At 43.3% G+C, this 18,547-nt stretch overlaps 1 protein-coding gene across 4 annotated transcripts in view; it reads right to left on the reverse strand.

The window, feature by feature from the left end:
• The window catches only part of GRHL1 (grainyhead like transcription factor 1), a 50,159-nt gene that overhangs the window by 14,562 nt on the left and 17,050 nt on the right, over positions 1 to 18,547 (reverse strand). For all 4 annotated transcript variants that reach the window (XR_677928.4, XR_677929.4, XM_525685.7 and 1 more), the window contains exon 9: positions 977 to 1,135. Coding sequence is in view for 2 of the 4 variants with exons in the window: in XM_525685.7 (XP_525685.3) it covers positions 977 to 1,135 (159 nt within the window). In the remaining 2 variants the exon portion in view is untranslated. The remainder of the gene's footprint in view (positions 1 to 976; positions 1,136 to 18,547) is intronic.

The following is an 18,547-nucleotide window of genomic DNA, read 5'->3' on the forward strand; positions in this document are numbered from 1 at the left end:
GCTCACACCTGTAATCCCAGCACTTTGGGAAGCCAAAGTGGGCGCATCACATGAGGCCAGGAATTCAAGACCAGCCTGGCCAACCTGGCGAAACCCTGTTTCTATACAAAAATTAGCCAGGCGTGGTGGGTGCGCATCTGTAATCCCAGCTACTGGAGAGGCTGAGGCACAAGAATCATTTGAACCCGGGAGGCAGAGGCTGCAGTGAGCTGAGACTGCGCCACTGCACTCCAGCATGGGCGACAGCACCAGACTCTGTCTCAAAAAAAAAAAAAGCTGTTTTACATTTTGGAAAGCCAAGATGGGAGGATCACTTGAGGACAGGAGTTCAAGACCAGCATGGGCAACATGGCAGGACCCCCATCTCCACAAAAAAATTAAAAAATTAGCTGGGTGTGATGGGATGTGCCTATAGTCCCAACTACTCAGGAGACTGAGTTTGGGGGATCGCTTGAGCCCAGGAGGTTGAGGCTACAGTGAGCAGTGATTGCACCACTAAATTCCAGCCTGGATGACAGAGTGAGACCTCATCTCTGATAAAGGCTGGGCGCGGTGGCTCACACCTGTAATCCTAGCACTGTGGGAGGCTGAGGTGGGCAGATTACCTGAGCTCAGGAGTTGGAGACCAGCCTGGGCAACATGGCGAAACCCTGTCTCTACTAAAAATACAAAAAACTAGCCGGCCATGGTGGTGTGCACCTGTAATCCCAGCTACTGGGGAGGCTGGGGCACAAGAATTGCTTGAACCCAGAAGGCAGAATTGCAGTGAGCCGAGATTGCACCACTTCACTCCAGCCTGGGAGACAGAGGGAGACTCTGTCTCAACAATAAATAAATAAATAAATAAAAATAATTTTAAAAGTTATTCTATATTAGCAGTTATGTTCTCATTTTGACATTAAATATTAAAGAGACCCTGGTCTTTTTCCATGAGTGTGTCTCAAACACTTGTTCCAAGCATCCCTGCCGACCTTACCTTGTCACAGAAGACCTTGATCTGGCAGTAGGCCCGGTGCACAGGCTTGTTGCTGCGGTTGTTGTAACTATAGGTATCAATTTGAATGTTAAGAGGCAACCCCTTCACTCCCTTCTGGGAAGAGAAATCTGTGCTTAAGCAGTTCACAGAGATGAAAACCTGCCAAGGGAAGAGAAGGTTCCATAAGCAACAGGCACCAAGTCAAACCTAGCACAGCTCATGAAAATATTAACATCACTGAAATTACTCGTCTATTTTAAATGAGAAGCTCAGCTTCTCATTTTTTAAAAAAGGGTTTTTAAAAAGAGGTGATCAGGGGTTTATTTTAAAACTGCTTTTGGTCATAGAAATAGCAGACCTTAAAGAGGAGGAAGAGTCGGCAGCTCTGAACCTCTGCTTATGTTTCCTTCCAGAATCCCTATTTAATATCAGCTAGGACAGGGGAAGAGACTGGTTAGCTTTCCTGATGTCATTTTCCAAAGTTACCAATAGCATAGCTCCCTCTGCAGCTGTTCTGTAACTTAGTAAAAACTTCCTAGGAATCCACCTATATTTGCGTTGACACCACCTCTTAGGATAACCTGTAGTACTCTGTGTCCTCATATTTTAGAACTTATGACATCAGTGTTCCTCTAATCCACAATTTTTATAAGATTCCAATAAAGTTCTCTCTCAATCTTTGCCCATGCAGACTAAACAGTCCTCATTTCTTTCCAGTTTGTTCTTATTAATCTTTTGGTTATCAAATCACATTGGGCCCAGTGTTCAAGGGATGATTTGTAATTTACAATGATTTCCATACTCCTTTCTAGGTATGGAAATATCAGTGCAAGGGTCTTTTATTTAAACATAACTGGATTCTTTACATGCCCAGATTAAACCTAAGACAAAAGTGGTAACGTTTGTTAATAGGCTGAGAACTTAACGATCACTAAACACCCAGGAATGTGTTCCTCATTCAAGAAGTTCCACACAGATGTGGTCAAAACTCCCTAGAATAACCCGGGAAGATGTTATGCTGGTGGGTCTATTTCCATGAGAGAAACGAAGAATCCAATTCCTTAAGCAACAGTTCTACTATTTAATCATGAAATTACTTCAGAGAAACTGTCTAAACCAGACTTTGAGCTTCTCAACCCACAGTTTCAAAAGTCTGCTTTCCTATCAGTGCCCAAGCCACCACTTCCCACAGGAGTAATTTTTTTTTTTTTTTTTTTTTGAGACAGTCTGGCTCTGTCACCCAGGCTGGAGTGTGGTGGTGTGATCTCAGCTCACTGCAACCTTTGCCTTCTGGATTCAAGCCATGCTCCCACCTCGGCCTTCCAACTAGCTGGGATCACAGGTGTGCGCCACCACGCCCAGGTAATTTTCGTATTTTTTTTTTTTTAGAGACAGGGTTCCACTATGTTGCCCAGGCTGGTCTCCAACTCCTGAGCTCAAGCAATCCTACCATCTTGGCCTCCCAAAGTGCTGGGATTACAGGCAGGAGCTACCACACCCAGCCCACAAGGACAATATTTAAAGATGACTTCCAAGTGCAGTAGGTTAGCACCGGCTACACTCACTCCAGCTGCTAGCATGTGCCTGAGCAATGCACTAAGCTGGCGAGAACCCATCCAGGGGGATCCCCCACCTTCGAAATGGAAGGCAGGAGATGTCACACCCTTCTCTCCTCTCCTGGGCTCCAAATCAGTTATCTCCCGCACATTTTCTCAAAAGTTAAAATAAGCTGAGTCACATTATGAATATGACATTGGAAGCTGCTACTTAAGAGGAACCCAGTGTACAGCAAATAAACATGTGCCATTTCCCCACTATTTTTATCACTGTGGATTTTAAAAATGTTTTTGAGCTCCCTTTCAACTAGTTTTAGAATTTACTGCGGATGCATGTGCACCACATAGTGGACATTATTGGAATTACAGTTTTTAAAACTAAGACTGGCCCATTTCAGACCCAACCTCGTGAGCTGACAGGGGAAGATTCCTTCTAGCCCCTGGGTCAACAGCCAAGAATGGGTCCACCACAAGCAGCACTGGATGTCACTGGCTGAACTAGGGCAGATGGGGAAAAATTTAAGTTATAATGGGGTTGGGGGGCAGCTATAGTAACTTTTTTTTTTTTGAGATGAAGTTTTGCTCTTGTTGCCCAGGCTGGAGTGCAATGGCGCAATCTCGGCTCACAGCAACCCTGCAACCTCCGCCTCCCGGGTTCAAGCGATTCTCCTGCCCCAGCCTCCTGGGTAGCCGGGATTACAGGCTTGCACCACCACACCTGGCTAATTTTGTATTTTTAGTAGAGACAGGGTTTCACTATATTGGCCAGGCTGGTCTCGAACTCCTGACCTCATGATCCGCACACCTCGGCCTCCCAAAGTGCTCAGATTACAGGTGTGAGTCACCACTCCCGGCCACATTTTTTTTTTTTAAACACTTCAAGTACAGTCTCTAAATCCACAAATCAGAGGTAAGGAGAGTCTGTGGAATGCATTCAGGTTTAAAAAAAAAAAAAAAGTCCATGCAAACAACTAAGCAAAGTAACTAAACCACCATATATTTTTCAATTTACAACCAATGGAAAATCCGAATTTTTTCTGTCATTCTAGGCCACGTGGCTCAATTCCTAGTTCAAAAACAGCTGCCTGGGAAAGTTCGACTTCATCCTCACGATTCCAGGAAGTGATATTCCCTTTACAAGAAGATTTCACAGTAATCCAGCCCGAAACCTAACCTCCCCTTGCTTCCCAGTTTCAAGTTTCTATTCAAAAAAGAAATGAGCAGGGGCCAAATCCCAGGATCGGGGCAAACATGGAGCATCGGCACAGCTTTGCCCATGCTGGTGTGCATTCATGATGATTTGCAGTCTCTTACTGATACACATTTCTCTCTTATTCTAAAAAATCAATTCTTCCCAAACTTGGCAGTTTTCTAAATGTATTAAAGAAAGTTTACAATGGTCCTAATTCAGCATTAAAAAAAAAATGCTACCTTGCCTAGATAAATACACAAACATCCCAGGAGAAAGTGACAAAGCTGTGAAACGTAAGCACTGCAGGCCAGGAACATGAGAGACAAGAACAGTGGGCCGAAGATGCCAAAGAGAAGATGGGGCCGGTGCTCACGATGCCCCTGCTCTTAGGAAAGGATCCCAGGTAAGAACACAGATGATCAAGGGGATATGCTGGTGTGGAGGGGACATACGTGCTGGGTTTCACCCTCAACCAAAGTCTACAAGGGGAGCCACGTGCCCAGCCGCTTAGGTCTGAACATCAAAGCATCTGAGCTGGCCCCTAACTAGCCCTGCGACCCAGTGCGAGGGTCCTTACCTGTCAAAGGGCAGGGTGAGTTCGTGGATCTCTAGATGACTACCTCTGGACGTCTATGATTATATACTTATATTGACAAGGGATGAATCCTATATCCATACTGTTTTTACTGGTGACAATAATTTTGTGTAATACATTTACCTATCAACTTTTTATAAGTCATATTAGTTTAAAAATACCAAGTAAGTTGCCAGTTAAAGTCATCACAATAACTACTTATGTAAAACTTAAGAATCTCATACGGCAATGGCTCTCAAAGTGTGATGCCAGGAGCATCAGCACGCGGGAACTTGTTGGAAATGAAGATCCTGGTGCCCACCCCAGACTCACTGAATCCGAAAACTCAGGGAGAGTGAAGCGGGAGGTTAACAAGCTCTCCAGCTAATTCTATGCACACTAAAGTTTCAGAATCCTGTCTGTACAACAGTGCCTCACAACTCTGACTGAATTAGAATCGCCTGGCAGGACTTTAAAACATACGGATGTCAGATGTCCTGGCTACACCCCAGAGATTCTGATTTCATTGTCCTGGAATGGGTTTGAGATGCTGGGACTGTTTTTTTGGTGCTTCCTACCAAATTCGAGTAATTCGAGTGATTGGCCAAGATAGAAACCACTGCGGTAACGTGATTAGTCTTCTAGCTGCTTATACACTGTGATCCACAAAAGGTCTACCTTGGCTCCAAAATTCTGAGATTATTAAAGCAAGTTCCAATACATGGTTTCCTTTCCTTAAAGAGTTAAGATATTTTTATATGTATTTATATGTATGCCAGCAAGTTTTTAACATTAAACAAAATTTTTACAGAGGCACAGCCCTATCAAATAAGAATATTCATGTAATCAACAGAAAGATCTAGGTTAAAGCCATTTTGTTCAACCCTGCTATTCAATAAGGTCATGCAAATCCTCAAATACTCAAGAGTTCTTAAGATATTAACCACAAAAATAAACAAGTACACACACATTAAACTCTCCCGCTTATTTTTATTACTCATGTTATGTTTGATTTCATAGGGATTTGCATTTGTGGATGAACTTGTGTGTTCAGCTGAAGGCTGAAGTTGTAACTCTGAACCACAGGACAAAGCATGATGTGATGTCTTCCTCACTAAATGGCAATGTCCTTGAGAAGACCCTGTCTTAATCATCTCTATGTCTCACGCCTGGCTCATAACATATGCTTATCGCATGCTTTTAATAAAAGGAGGAAAATGCATACTGGGTAGTAAGTAAGTATAGCTAAGAATAAGTAAAATGTAGATATATAAAATATCTTTTCATACCCTTATCTAAATCAGAAGCGACTATTTTTCTGTAAAGGGCCCGACATTATTTTCACATCCGTAGGTCATATGCAACTACTCGACTCTGCAGTAATAGTGTAAAAGCAGCCACGGATATGAGTGTGGTCGTGTTTCGATAAAACTTGATTTATATAAGCAGGCAGCTAGCTGGCCCGCGCCTCAGAGCTGTCGTCTGCTGACCAGTGATCTAAACCATCCTCTAAGTTGCTTGGACATTAATTTATCCTTACATCATCACGATGGAGTAAATAGGGAGGAGGTGTATTTCCCTGTTTGTAATTGAGTATTTCCACTTTCCGCATAAGCGACTTCCTGGCAAGACATCCAGTGTGTGCTGTGCCCATGCGTCACTCGCCTGTGGAAACACACTGTCCCTATCAGCCCAGCCCACACTCATGGAGGGGACCAGGTAAGTTCTGAGGGAGAAGTGCAGCTTCCGGGGAGCTTTACGGTTAGGAGGGTGGCCTTCTTTAGTCTGCAACTGAACAGTTTTGTTTAATGTTAAAAAGCTGCTGGCATACACATATGGCGAGTGTAGAAACACAAGCCAGAGCTCTCCCTTGGGTCCAGTGGGAGCAACAAGATGGGCACACTTTGTTCCTCAGTTTTAACACTTCCCATGGATTCTACCTAATGGGCAGCCCCGAGTGAGCAAGACCACAGGGCTGTTCACCCAAATCCAGGTAAAACCAGGCTCGGACCATTCCTATCCTGCAGACAAATTATCACTGTGATTACAGAAAACACTCCACTATCTTTACAGAGGATGGGAAAGAGGTAAAAAGTAAGATGAATGAGGACACATCCAGCTCCTCCTCTATAAAACATACGGGAATGCATTCACGCTTAAAAAGCCCCATTTCAGAATCGGAGTAGGCTGAATGATTTACAACCTTTCTTCTCTAGAAAGATGTGAAGATCTCTGACATAAAACTTTAAGAACTCAAAAGATGACCTTTTCTGTTTTCATACTTCCTTCCCACTTATTTTGAGAGAAAACATTTGTATTCAAATAATTAGAACATTAATCTCAAAAGATGAGCAACTACTATTCCCACCCAAATTATTGGAAGAGAAAAAAACTAACCACAAACATAAACTGCTGAACAGGCCAAGGTGCTCTACAAGATTCCTTTTTAAATGTCTAGCCCATTTTTCTAAGGACAGTTCCTCATTCCTGACCAAGAATTTATGCACTTAGAATGTTTCAAAATATTTAATTCTTTTTTTTTTTTTTGGTTTTCAAACCTCAGTTTGAAAATGAGAGGAAAACAAAATAAAATGATTTACATAATCAAAGGATTAACTGATACAGACTTTTATTCTAAATGCTCACAAGCACAGAAACCAACAAGAAATCAGATCTTGAACGAATTTATAATGATTCTTCCAGGAAGCACCGCGGCAGCCACATAAGCGCTGTTCACACCTGGCTGCGTCTGCCAAGTTAGTCCTCAAAGAGAAAACAAGGAGGAAAAAGACAAAAAAAAAAAAAAAAAACCACCAAACCCAGTGTGCTCAAAACACAGATCACCATCAGAGGTTCATTGCACAGCAGGTATAGGGAAAGTAACTGAGAATCAATTCTATAAAACCCCCAACACCCACTCCTTTCGAGCTTTTATCAACACCGCAAACCAAGACAAAATTCCAGTAAAGCTTGCTAACTGTCTAGTCTAAAGAGAGTAGTCAGGAACGTGAACTTTAACAAGTGAATTTAATTTGTGGAGAGAAATTATAGAAATATTTTTAAATCTCCTAATTCACAGAGAAGAATGCATGAACAAAGCACTTGGAGTCCATGAGTCAAAAGTTACAAAAACATCAAGTGGTGAAGTTAGGAGCTAAGGGATGCAAATGTTTAATACATATCAGGGTATTTTTCATGAACTAGCAAAAAGGCTGTTACTCTTTAAAAATTACCACAATGACAGTAATACTCATTCTGTATTATCATTCACCTATAAGAAAATAATCCAACATCCAAATATTAGTCTTAATTTTTTTTTCCACTGAGAAATTTAGGTAGAATTTTACATGGTTTTGTAACATTGCTGCTATGATGCTGAAAATAATTTCCATAAGACTTTCATAATATAGTTTGCTCAACTGAGTAGAATAAAACAATTTCAAAATTTGAGCACTGGCCAGGCAGTGGCTCACACCTGTAGGTGGGAGGATTGCTTGAGTCCAGGAGTTTGAGACCACCCTGGGCAACATAGCGAGACCCTGTCTCTAAAACAGAAAATAAAATAAATTAGCTGGGCATGGTGGTGTGCACCTGTAGTCCCAGCTACTTGGGAGGCCGAGGCGGGAGTATGGCTTGAGCCTAGGAGGTAGAGGCTGCAGTGAGCTGTGTCATGCCACTGCACTCCAGCCTGGGCAACAGAGTGAGACCCTGTCTTTAGAGTAAAAAAAAAAAAAATTGAACATTTAGATCCATTAAGACTAATATGAAGCAACTTTATGACAGTTTGGATAAGGTTTCCTTTTTTTTTTTTTTTTTTTTTTTTTTGAGAGAGAGTCTTGCCCAGGCTGGAATGCAGTGGCGCGATCTCGGCTCACTGCAACCTCCACCTCCCGGGTTCAAGCGATTCTCGTGCCTCAGCCTCCTGAGTAGCTAGGATTACAGGCGCGCACCACTACATCTGGCTAATTTTTGAATTTTTTTTTTTTTTGAGAGGGAGTTTTGCACTTGTTGCCTAGGCTGGAGTGCAATGGCGCGATCTCAGCTCACTGCAACCTCCGCCTCCCGGGTTGAAGTGATTCTCCTGCCTCAGCCTCCCATGTAGCTGGGATTACAGGTGCCCGTCACCACACCTGGCTAATCTTTGTATTTTTAGTAGAGATGGGGCGTCACCATGTTGGCCAGGCTGGTCTCAAACTCCTGACCTCAGGTGATCCATCTGCCTCGGCCTCCCAAAGTGCTGGGATTACAGGCATGAGCCACCATGCCCGGCTGGTTTCCTTTTTAAAGACCTGATTTTCAAACTAAAATAGAGTAAGTTCATCAGACCAAGTGAGATGTCACAGGTGCTCATCGAGGCAGCATCATCTCAGTGCTTGGGAAAATGAAAGAGCCTAGCTAGGAAAAACCACTAATAGCCTTCAATGGTTCTCTGCAGTGTGAAGGCAGGAATCCAAATTCTCAAGGCCTTCCAAAATCCAGCTCCAAATGTCCATTCTCGTTCACATCTCCTTTACAGGCACTTCCAAACTCTGGGGATCTTCATTTTCTCTGCCCCTGAATTTTAAAATACCCTTTCCTCCATCGTCTACTGACATACATTTCCCTTATGGATAAAGATCCAGCACCAACGGATACACCCTTTCTCATCACCATCCCCTCATCTGCCCAAAGGGAATCCCTCACGCTCTCAGCTGTGTCCACTGCACTCTATGTACAGCTCCCTTTTACCACTTACCAAGTTGGACTAAGTAGCTTTTTCCTTCCCTCAAACTCCCTGTGAGGACAGATGATATGGTTTGGCTGTGTCCCCACCCAAATCTCATCTTGAATTGTAGCTCCCATAACTCCCACGTGTTGAGGGAGGGACCCTGTGGGAGATAACTGAATCATGGGGGCGATTTCCCCCATACTGTTCTCGTGGTAGTGAATAAGTCCCATGAGATCTGATGGTTTTATAAGGGGTTTCCCCTTTTGCTTGGCTCTCATTCTCTCTTGCCGGCCGCCATGGAGGACATGGCTTTCGCCTTCCGCCATGATTTTGAGGCCTCCCCAGCCACATGGAACTGTGAGTCCATTAAATCTCTTTTTATTTATAAATTACCCAGTCTCGGGTATGTCTTTATCAGCAGCATGAAAATGGACTAATACACCAGACTATGAGATTCTTTAGGGAAATGGCCACTTCTCTATACTCTCATTGCCTCGGTCAAGGTCATCACCCAGATCAAGGACACGGAGGACGGAGTGAGAACCTTAACATTCACCTCTGTTTAACTCCTGTCCCTGTAACACTGCAGTTAGTAAGTTCCCTAGGTCCCTTGAAGGCAGGGATGTTGTTCATTTTAAAAATTTATTCCAGCTGGATGTGGTGGCTCATGCCTGTTAATCCCAGCACTTTGGGAGGCCGAGGCGGGCAGATCACTTGAGGCCAGGAATTTGAGACCAGCCTGGCCAACATGGTGAAACCCTGTCTCTAACAAAAATATAAAAACTTAGCTGAGTGAGGTGGCGCATGCCTATAATCCCAGTTAGTCGGGAGGCTGAGGCACGAGAATTGCTTGATCCCCGGAGGCGGAGGTTGCAGTGAGCTGAGATCATGCCACTGCACTCCAGCCTGAGTGACAGAGCAAGACTTCGTCTGAAAAAAAAAATTTCTTCCAGTGTTTATTATTATCTGTTATTAAATGGTACTGAATTAAATACTAGTAATGAGAGACAGAAAAACGACGGGCATACAAAATCTACATACTGTCTCCAAATCTTATTTCAACAAGTTTCAAATCCTCATAAAACTTTAAATACATAACAGTGCCCCCCCCACCAAATAAACACAAACAATAAAAAGAGCTAATATAAAGTTACAGAAATTAAACATTTTCTTCCAACCTCTAGTAGAGGACCCCCTAAACAATAAAATGGCTACAAATCAGGCAATGAAATGAAAAAGAGACAGATTACTTAATATTAGGCAATTGCCAAATATTAGTGTCACTTCAGAATCTTAATAATGTATTCCTAAACATTTGCAGTAGCTTACCACAGTCTATGTGAAAAAGACAACATTCCTTAGCATTCAAGCTATTTATGTGACTCCAATCCACCTTTCCAGCCATACTTTGTACCCCACCTGTAACGTTATTTCCCAAATGTGAATACTACACACATCCTCTTTAAAAGGCAAAAGTTGCTTCACCCCTAAAAATATACCCAGATCTGAGTCTGAGAAATGCCACTCTATTCAAATGACTGCAAAACGTCTGATCACCCAGCACCCCAAGACCTCATGTGGCCTTTATCTGGCCTCAACCCCAAACCTAAGCGCACACCCTGGCACTGACGTCTCCTGGCAGCATTTGACTCTGGTGGCATGCAGGATATGCTTCTGACTAAAAAGTCTCATCACTGACTTGAAAACACATTACACAGCCTCAAAGAACCTCCAACCCCAAGACCCTTGGGGTCACAACATTACACAGCCTCAACGAACCTCCAACCCCAAGACCCTTGGTCCACAGACCCCACGGATTGGAGACAAGCTCCTTGCGAGGGCACCCCAGGGCCTTCCTCTGCAGTCCCCACCACTCCTGGCTCAGAAGACATCAAAGGTCACAGCTCATTCTGGGTTCTGCATGCCAGCCTGGTTCCCACTATCCTTTAGGAACCCCCCCCACCACCCCCGCCGAGGGTCACTTGAGAAGTGTGACAAATCTTCCTATTCCAAGTGAGGTTCCCTTCCTTCGTGTCACCTGCACCCCTACGCTTACTAGAGTGCAATCCTCCCACTGAGTTCTGAGTTTTGGGTCATGGATTACTCATCTTTCCATTCCAAGAGCATCTTGGCAGTGCCTGGCCAATAAGAAATACACGTTTCCTGGACGAATGACTCACTTTCCTAAACTCCAGCCAAATAAAACTACATGCTGCTGTGGTATTTGTGCTACTTTTATACCATTCTTTGACCCTCAAAAACACCTATGAAATTGGTACTATTTTGGACCCATTTTATAGATGAGGAAACCAAGACTTAGAGGTTAGGTAACTTGTCCAAATCCACAAGTTATTTGTGTTTATTATTTTTTGTTTTTTTGTTTTTTGAGACGGAGTTTTTTTTCTTGTTGCCCAGGCTGGAATGCAATGGTGCAATCTCGGCTCACTGCAACCTCCAACTCCTGGATTCAAGCGATTTTCCTGCCTCAGTCTCCCAAGTAGCTGAGATTACAGGCACGCATCACCACACTCAGATAATTTTTTTTTTTTTTTTGTATTTACTAGAGACAGAGTTTCACCACGTTGGTCAGGCTGGTCTCGAACTCCTGATCTCAGGTGATACACCCGTCTCGGCCTCCCAAAGCGCTGGGATTACCGGCAAGAGCCACCGCGCCCGGCCTGTGTTTATATCTTTCTTTTAAGCTGACTTGAACTCCTAGGTCATCTGGGTAGAATCCAAAATGCCAAGCAGTATTTTACACATACTGAACAGTAAATATTTGCTGAATACTTAAGTTGACTATTTATATCCCCTGAATCATTTCAGAAAAGATTATAGTATTTAGAGACTGCCTGAGATACACTGAGATATACAAGGTAAGTGCCAGGGTAGAGATAAACCCACCTCACAGGCTATGACCTGGTTTTCTATTGTGTGTATTCACTTTTAGTTTTCAATTGCTATCTCCAGTGACTATCTTTCTGTTACAGAAGCTGCAGGTACCTAACAATTTTTATTTGATAAATACAGGTTTATCCCTTCAATGGTGCATTTACAGATGTGGTAATGTCCGTGACTTCAGACTCCTCTGTGACTTAGGGCTGCAGAAGACAAGTCTGCAGCTGTTGCTTCTGTACTACACAGGCCTTAGAAGGTGAAAGCACCTCCTCAGACTAAGCTGTTCCAGCTGCCCCTTTTCCACTTACATTCACAACAGCGACTCTATGAGGGGAAAGATAAGGAAAAAGAAATAAGACCCAATCAAACATCTTTTGCAAAAATATTCTGCAGCTCCAGCAAAGACTTTGGGGATTCCCTCAGCTGAAAGTCCATTTCCCTGGAAATCTTAAGAGCATGTTTTTACCGTCACTTACAATATGGACCAGAATACACAGTGTAATCTCCTCTGAGGTCAGGCTTTATGCTTCAGTCATTTTCTTATTCCTCTGCAGTGCTTACATAGAGAAGTGCAATGAACAATTCGCTCAATGAATGAATGTATAGTTCGGGAAGCTGACTCCCTGCAACATGACTTCCTAAGCCAGTTCTTCCACAGGGTAGCAACAGAGTGATCACCTTGCATAGAATTTCCTGGATGTTAGAAAACAGTCAAATTGGTCAATAATGAGAGAGAGAAAATAAAAACTTTGAGGAAGTGTTTTGCTTTTGTGAATCAGAGGGTGATCCACAGCAGGCTTCTGGAAGCACCAGCCCGTAGAGCTCAGAGTGCCTGCTGGCCCACGTCAGTATCGCCTGCTGTCATGTGTGTATTATCACGCCCAACTAAAAAGCTTCAAGTGAGTTCCAACTGCCTGGTAAATATATCAAGAAAATATCTGCTAGAAGGAAGAAAAGAAAAAAGTAATGTAGGTTGATTTAACTGTGGAAGATGCTTCAGAAAGTTGGTCACCAAAAAAAGTTTTACATTCCCAAAATGCACTTATCCTCACTGCCTACCCTAAAAACATTCACCTTTCACGAGAATATCACACAGCACGTAGTCTCTGGCTTTCAATATCTTTGAACTCAAGAGACAGTGTCAAGCTGTGATTGAGCCTCAGGCTTTGAAGATATAGATGGCAAAAGACACACAGTTAAACAGGTGACAAAGCCAAGGCCAGGACCCAAGTCTCCTGACTCCAACCTCAAGGCTCTTTTCTCAAAACCACACTGCGACAGTGACGGATAGAGAGCCAGAGAAGCACCTTGTGGAAAAATTGTTTGGTGAAGTAGACGAACTTAGAGAAAAGGGCGAACCCCAAATGGTTCTGAGCAGGTTGTTTTTTGGTCATGAGGCATGAAATTAAAGGTCTCTACATTTCGAACCAAATAGCTAGGCTGTTCCAAACTTCCTATTTGACTTCACACAAGTCATGAGTCCAGCTGGTGATGTGGCTCCATGAGACAGTAGCAGCGGTCGTGGACACAGGCCCAGTTGCCTCTGGGAGTCTTTATCATTTTAACCCATCTTAGTATTTATTTAAATTCAACTTAGTCAAATTCCGACATATCATTTCAGAAAGTAACCTATCTACTAAATTGAATGTAGAAACCCTAGGGAAGTTTCTAATTTAATTCTCTAAATCAGTCAAAAAGATTGCTCTAAGACAGTTCATAGAAATCTAACAATCAAAATTAAAATGTGAGGTCCATAATGTAGTTTATTCTAACTCCGAATCCAACAGCACTAAAGAGAATGAAATCACCATTTTCTAAGACATTTATATACAGTTACAGAATGCAACTGAAGTCAGTAGAGTGGGAAATGGTTTAAACTAACAAATCAAAGTTGAATTAGCCAGGAACATTTTACTAAGTAATGATACAGCAGACACTTAATCATCATAGCATTCCTTCCCCAACCCAAAATAAACAAACAAACACTGATGACCTTCCTTCTGTCTGGGCCTTGTGGTCCCCTGCTAGTCCTCCATGTGTGCGGGCTCCATTAATTCGTGAGGCCCAAGAAGGTACTGGGGACTGAGTCACAGACTCAGAAGCAGAACCCATTCCCACTGAGAGAACCCCAACACGCCTGCTCTGATGGTGGGAGGAGACCAGCCTCTCCCAGGGCAGAATGCTACCCCCCAAGAAATAAAAGACTTTCAGCGGCAGCCAGCATTTGTGTTATTTCTCAGGCTATCCAATCACCATCAAGGGAAAAGAAAAAGAATTGGCAGGAGGCGGGCAGGGAGGACAGAGATGTGGGAATAGAGAGGCACTAACTTGAAATCTTCCCACATCTATGTGGGGCGTTTCCCTGAAGAAAAACAAGGACGAGTCAGCAGCCTGGCTGTTGCCTCAGCACCACCTTCCCACACCGCCCACATGTGGGCTTGGTTTCTGTGGAGTGCAGGGAGCCAGGGAAAAAGTCACAGAGATAAAAAGACAGACAGAAAAAAAAACCACTCTGGAGGTACCTGCACACGGTTCTCCCCTGTGTCACGGTCCTGTAAGCAGGAGCTGGTGAACCTAAGGACACTTGGCATATACAGTGATTTGGCACCTGTTGTTCCAAACAAGTACAATGTTTGCTCTGAAATATGCAGAACTGGATGCAGGTGTGACACAAGGCACACAGGCCACATTCCATCCTCACCAGGCACGGAACACGGCAGGCAGGCCCATGGGCCAGAAAGGAAGATCTGGCGGGCAGGCTGCCTTCCAATCAGAAGTTCTCTTTCATTTACAAGGAAAAGCTAAAAGCAAAATCCCTAAGTTAATGTAGGGAGTGCCCTGTATTTACTAAAGGATTGAGGGTCTTGTGGGCAGAAGAGCTCCACATAAAAGAAATCTGAACTCCAAGCCCCCATGCCACCTTGAAATTGCTATGCTGGGTAAGTTCAGTTACTACTAATAATGGCAGGTCACAGTCCAGCAATCTGCTTTAGTTTCCAAGTAGCAAAACTGGTCGAAAAGACAGTTTGAGAAAGCTACCACCGACAGAATTTCCAGGAAGGACCTAGGAGAAGGAGGGTTAAGGTGACAAGCTGTCAAAAAAGAAAGTTCTATAGAGGAGTCAATTGTTTCTTGACAGTGACAGGGTGGAGGAAGGGGAAAAATTTGACCAAAAAAAAAAAAAGAAAAAGGAATTCAAGCGACAGCCCAGATGCAGGCTACATAGACATGGGTGCTTGAAACCTGTTTCACAAAACGCAAGTTTCACTACCAAACTAAAGCTTTCTTCAGCTGCCAAGTCCCTCCCTGGTCCAGAGACAGCTTCCACTTGGCCCTTACCCTCCGGCCTGCGCGATGACAAATGTACGCTTCTGTTACCTGTGGATTCCAAGTTCTGCCATGGTTCGATGTACTTATTTTACATCTGCATGGAACATGTTTTCAAGCCAAAGTCCAACAGACTTAGCTTTAAAAAAAAATTAGAAGTTTCTAGGAGAAATCATCCTCACAATCACCCCCAGAACAGCAGCTTCGTCAAAGCAAAATGTCCAATTGCTAAATAAAGGCTTTATTCTGTATCAGCTAATTAAAGGCATTCTCTACAAATTTCCAATCAAGGAAGTTTTCTTGTTATTTCCAATACCGGTCAAGCTACAACTCTAAAGACTATTCATTCCCTATAAAGGAATGTGACTATCTCGATTCTGGTACAAAAACATTTCATTGTTTATTTTAATAGATATGTATTGCTAAACTGCATAAGAAAAAATCCCTGAGATCAAACGAATCTCAATTCAGATGCCTCCACAGCTATACCTTGAGTTTTCCTTGGGGTCTAAGGATAGAAATGCATGAATAATCCATCTCAGTCTAGTTAGCTTTGTAATCTGCCTAGACACTAAAAGCCTCTTCTCCGTCATTTTAAAAGTAACAGTGCTTCCTGACATCTTTTTCTATTTAGGCCAGGGAGTATGCCCTTTAGTTTTAAATCTCCTGCCTTCATTTGCAATTGCAAGTAGGATGTTTGACTCACTTCTCTCCCCGCTCCTTCCTCCCATCACACTGGAAATTTAAAGTTGTGAAACAAACCAAACCTGTCCCTGCCTAATGGAACCAAACGTGGCAACACCTTATTTTAATGGCAGACTTGACGGATGCTTCACTAGAATGGAATTCTTATAAATGCAAGCGATATGTTCAGTCCAAACAAACTGAAAATTATTCTCACAATGAATTCCAAATATTATGCTTAGACAAAACAACAAACTTATTAAACCCATAAACCTGCATCCCACAAGCAGAAAGACTTACATTCAGGTTACCAGGATGGTTACACCCCTCTTTTACAGAATGGACTCTACAAGCCTCAGTAATCCCTCACGAAGAACTCCATCAGCTTTTGCTGAGACAAGGAGACAAAACAGAGAGATACCGATTTCCCATCCAAACACAGGCTCCCTCATGGAAAAGCTTCTTGGTACTTAGCTGGGCTCCAAATTCTACTTTAATCCTCTTTCCTTTGTAACATGAGCCTTTCCATGACATAAACCATTTGGCTCTGAAGGACAACCCTTCCAAAGGCCTCGGAGCTCCTTCTTATAGCTGATAGATTATAATGAAAAGCACAGCGTCCTCTGTTCTGACAGGGTTTTCTTCCCCCAGGGAACAAGGCGCTCTGATTTTGTCCTGTCTCTGACTGCCCCTTCCCCTTCTCCACAGGCTGAGACAGCACACTGAAGGGAAAAAATGGACGGGGACTGAACTGGGAAGAGACAAAAGTATGTTGAAATTGGCTCTGGCACACCCAGAGATAAGATCACACCATCAAGAAAAAGACGCAGTTCCATCTCTCTGCGAGCAACCTGCTCACAAACTGGGACAAAGAGCTTCCTTCCGAAGGTCTGATAAAGACTTTCCAAAGCAACCAAGTTCCAAAAACAGTTCTTCAGGAGAAATGCCCAAATCTCCAGGGTGTTTTAGCGTGGAACGCACAACACAGTAAAACCAAGTCAGACTCTACATCTATCTACTTCTCTGACGCCACTTACTCCAGCAGGAGCTTGGCGCGTGTCTGGCAGAAAGTTCTTGCTGTTAACTATTTTTAAAATTAAATGTGTGAATGAAAGCTACAACATAATTCACCTTACAGTGTAAGGATTTAGATGTTACCACTGGAAAAACCTCTTATTTTATATTCCCAGGATTCATTACATCCTTTAAAAGTGTGCTTACTGGCCGGGCACGGTGGCTCACGCCTGTAATCCCAGCACTTTGGGAGGCCGAGGCAGGTGGATCACGAGGTCAGGAGATCGAGACCATCCTGGCTAACACGGTGAAACCCCGTCTCTACTAAAAATACAAAAAAATTAGCCGGGCCTGGTGGCGGACGCCTGTAGTCCCAGCTACTCGGGAGGCTGAGACAGGAGAATGGCGTGAACCTGGGAGGCGGAGCTTGCAGTGAGTCAAGATAGCACCACTGCAGTCCGGCCTGGGCGAAAGAGCGAGACTCCGTCTCAAAAAAAAAAAAAAAAAGTGTGCTAACTATTCATGAAGGTCATACCTATGCACAGATGATCAGAGAAATCCTGCAATTTCCTTTGACCGCAGCTGTTTTCCCATCTACCATACTGGGTAGCTGACTCTCTCAAAGGTGTCCCTACACCACCCCCAGACATCCCCTCCTTTAGTGCCTACTGGCTCACAGGCCTCCCTCAGAGCTGGCTGGCCCAGTTTTCACTGGATTCCAATACAGCAGCTTTTTAGTTTATAATTTCTCCTCTGTGCTTAAATGTTACTCATCCAACTCAAACGTTATAATATAATCCAACACAAATTATTTCTTACTAGCAAAGGTGCTCTTATTTATATTAGTGAGTCCATAATGTTGCTCTATTAATAGTAATACCTACATTTTTAAGTAATCTTCCCTGTCAAGAATGTTTTCTATCCATTTCAAGGTCTAGAGTTTAGCTTCCTCAGAAGGCCTCATTTGGATGTCCAAGCACCAAGCACGTAATAGCATGGAGTACTGGGTGCTTTTTATGGGTGCTGGGCAGGCAGCCATGCCCCACTAACTATGGACATAGGTGAGGCACCTTAGCACAGCACCTAGCATATAACAGGCATTCAAAGAAGTTAATTCTCTCTCCCTAACTTCTTTTTCCTCTGTTTATTTTAGATCTTCAGGCTTCGAGAGGCCCTTGCTTCTTATCACTCAGCAAATCTCAATGCTGTTGTAGACTCTTAAGATTTACAACTCAGGCAAGAAATTACACTCTAGGCCAAGATGCGCAGTCCATTCAGTTCAGCCTATTCTAAACTCGCTTGGTTTGGAAATACTGAAATTGTTGCAGAACAAATAGCCCCAATTTATAAATTGCGTTCCCAAAGTTCATTTTTAAAGTGGGATAAAAACATTTTTCCTAAGAAAACATGATGTCATATTTAAGATCTCAGGCTGTCCCCACAAATGGGGACACTTATGCCACTATCTATCTGGCCTGCAGAACTAGTGGCAGGAGCCTAGATCCAGCCCACGCCTTGTCCACAGCAGGCTCTCGGATATGTGCTGGGCTCAGTTCTGAATTCCTGCAAAGCTGCATCGCTGGCTCCAGAGAAAATGTTGATCCGCTGAGTCTATGTG

Source organism: Pan troglodytes, chromosome 12 (assembly GCF_028858775.2).
Source record: "Pan troglodytes isolate AG18354 chromosome 12, NHGRI_mPanTro3-v2.0_pri, whole genome shotgun sequence".
NCBI lineage: Eukaryota > Metazoa > Chordata > Mammalia > Primates > Hominidae > Pan > Pan troglodytes.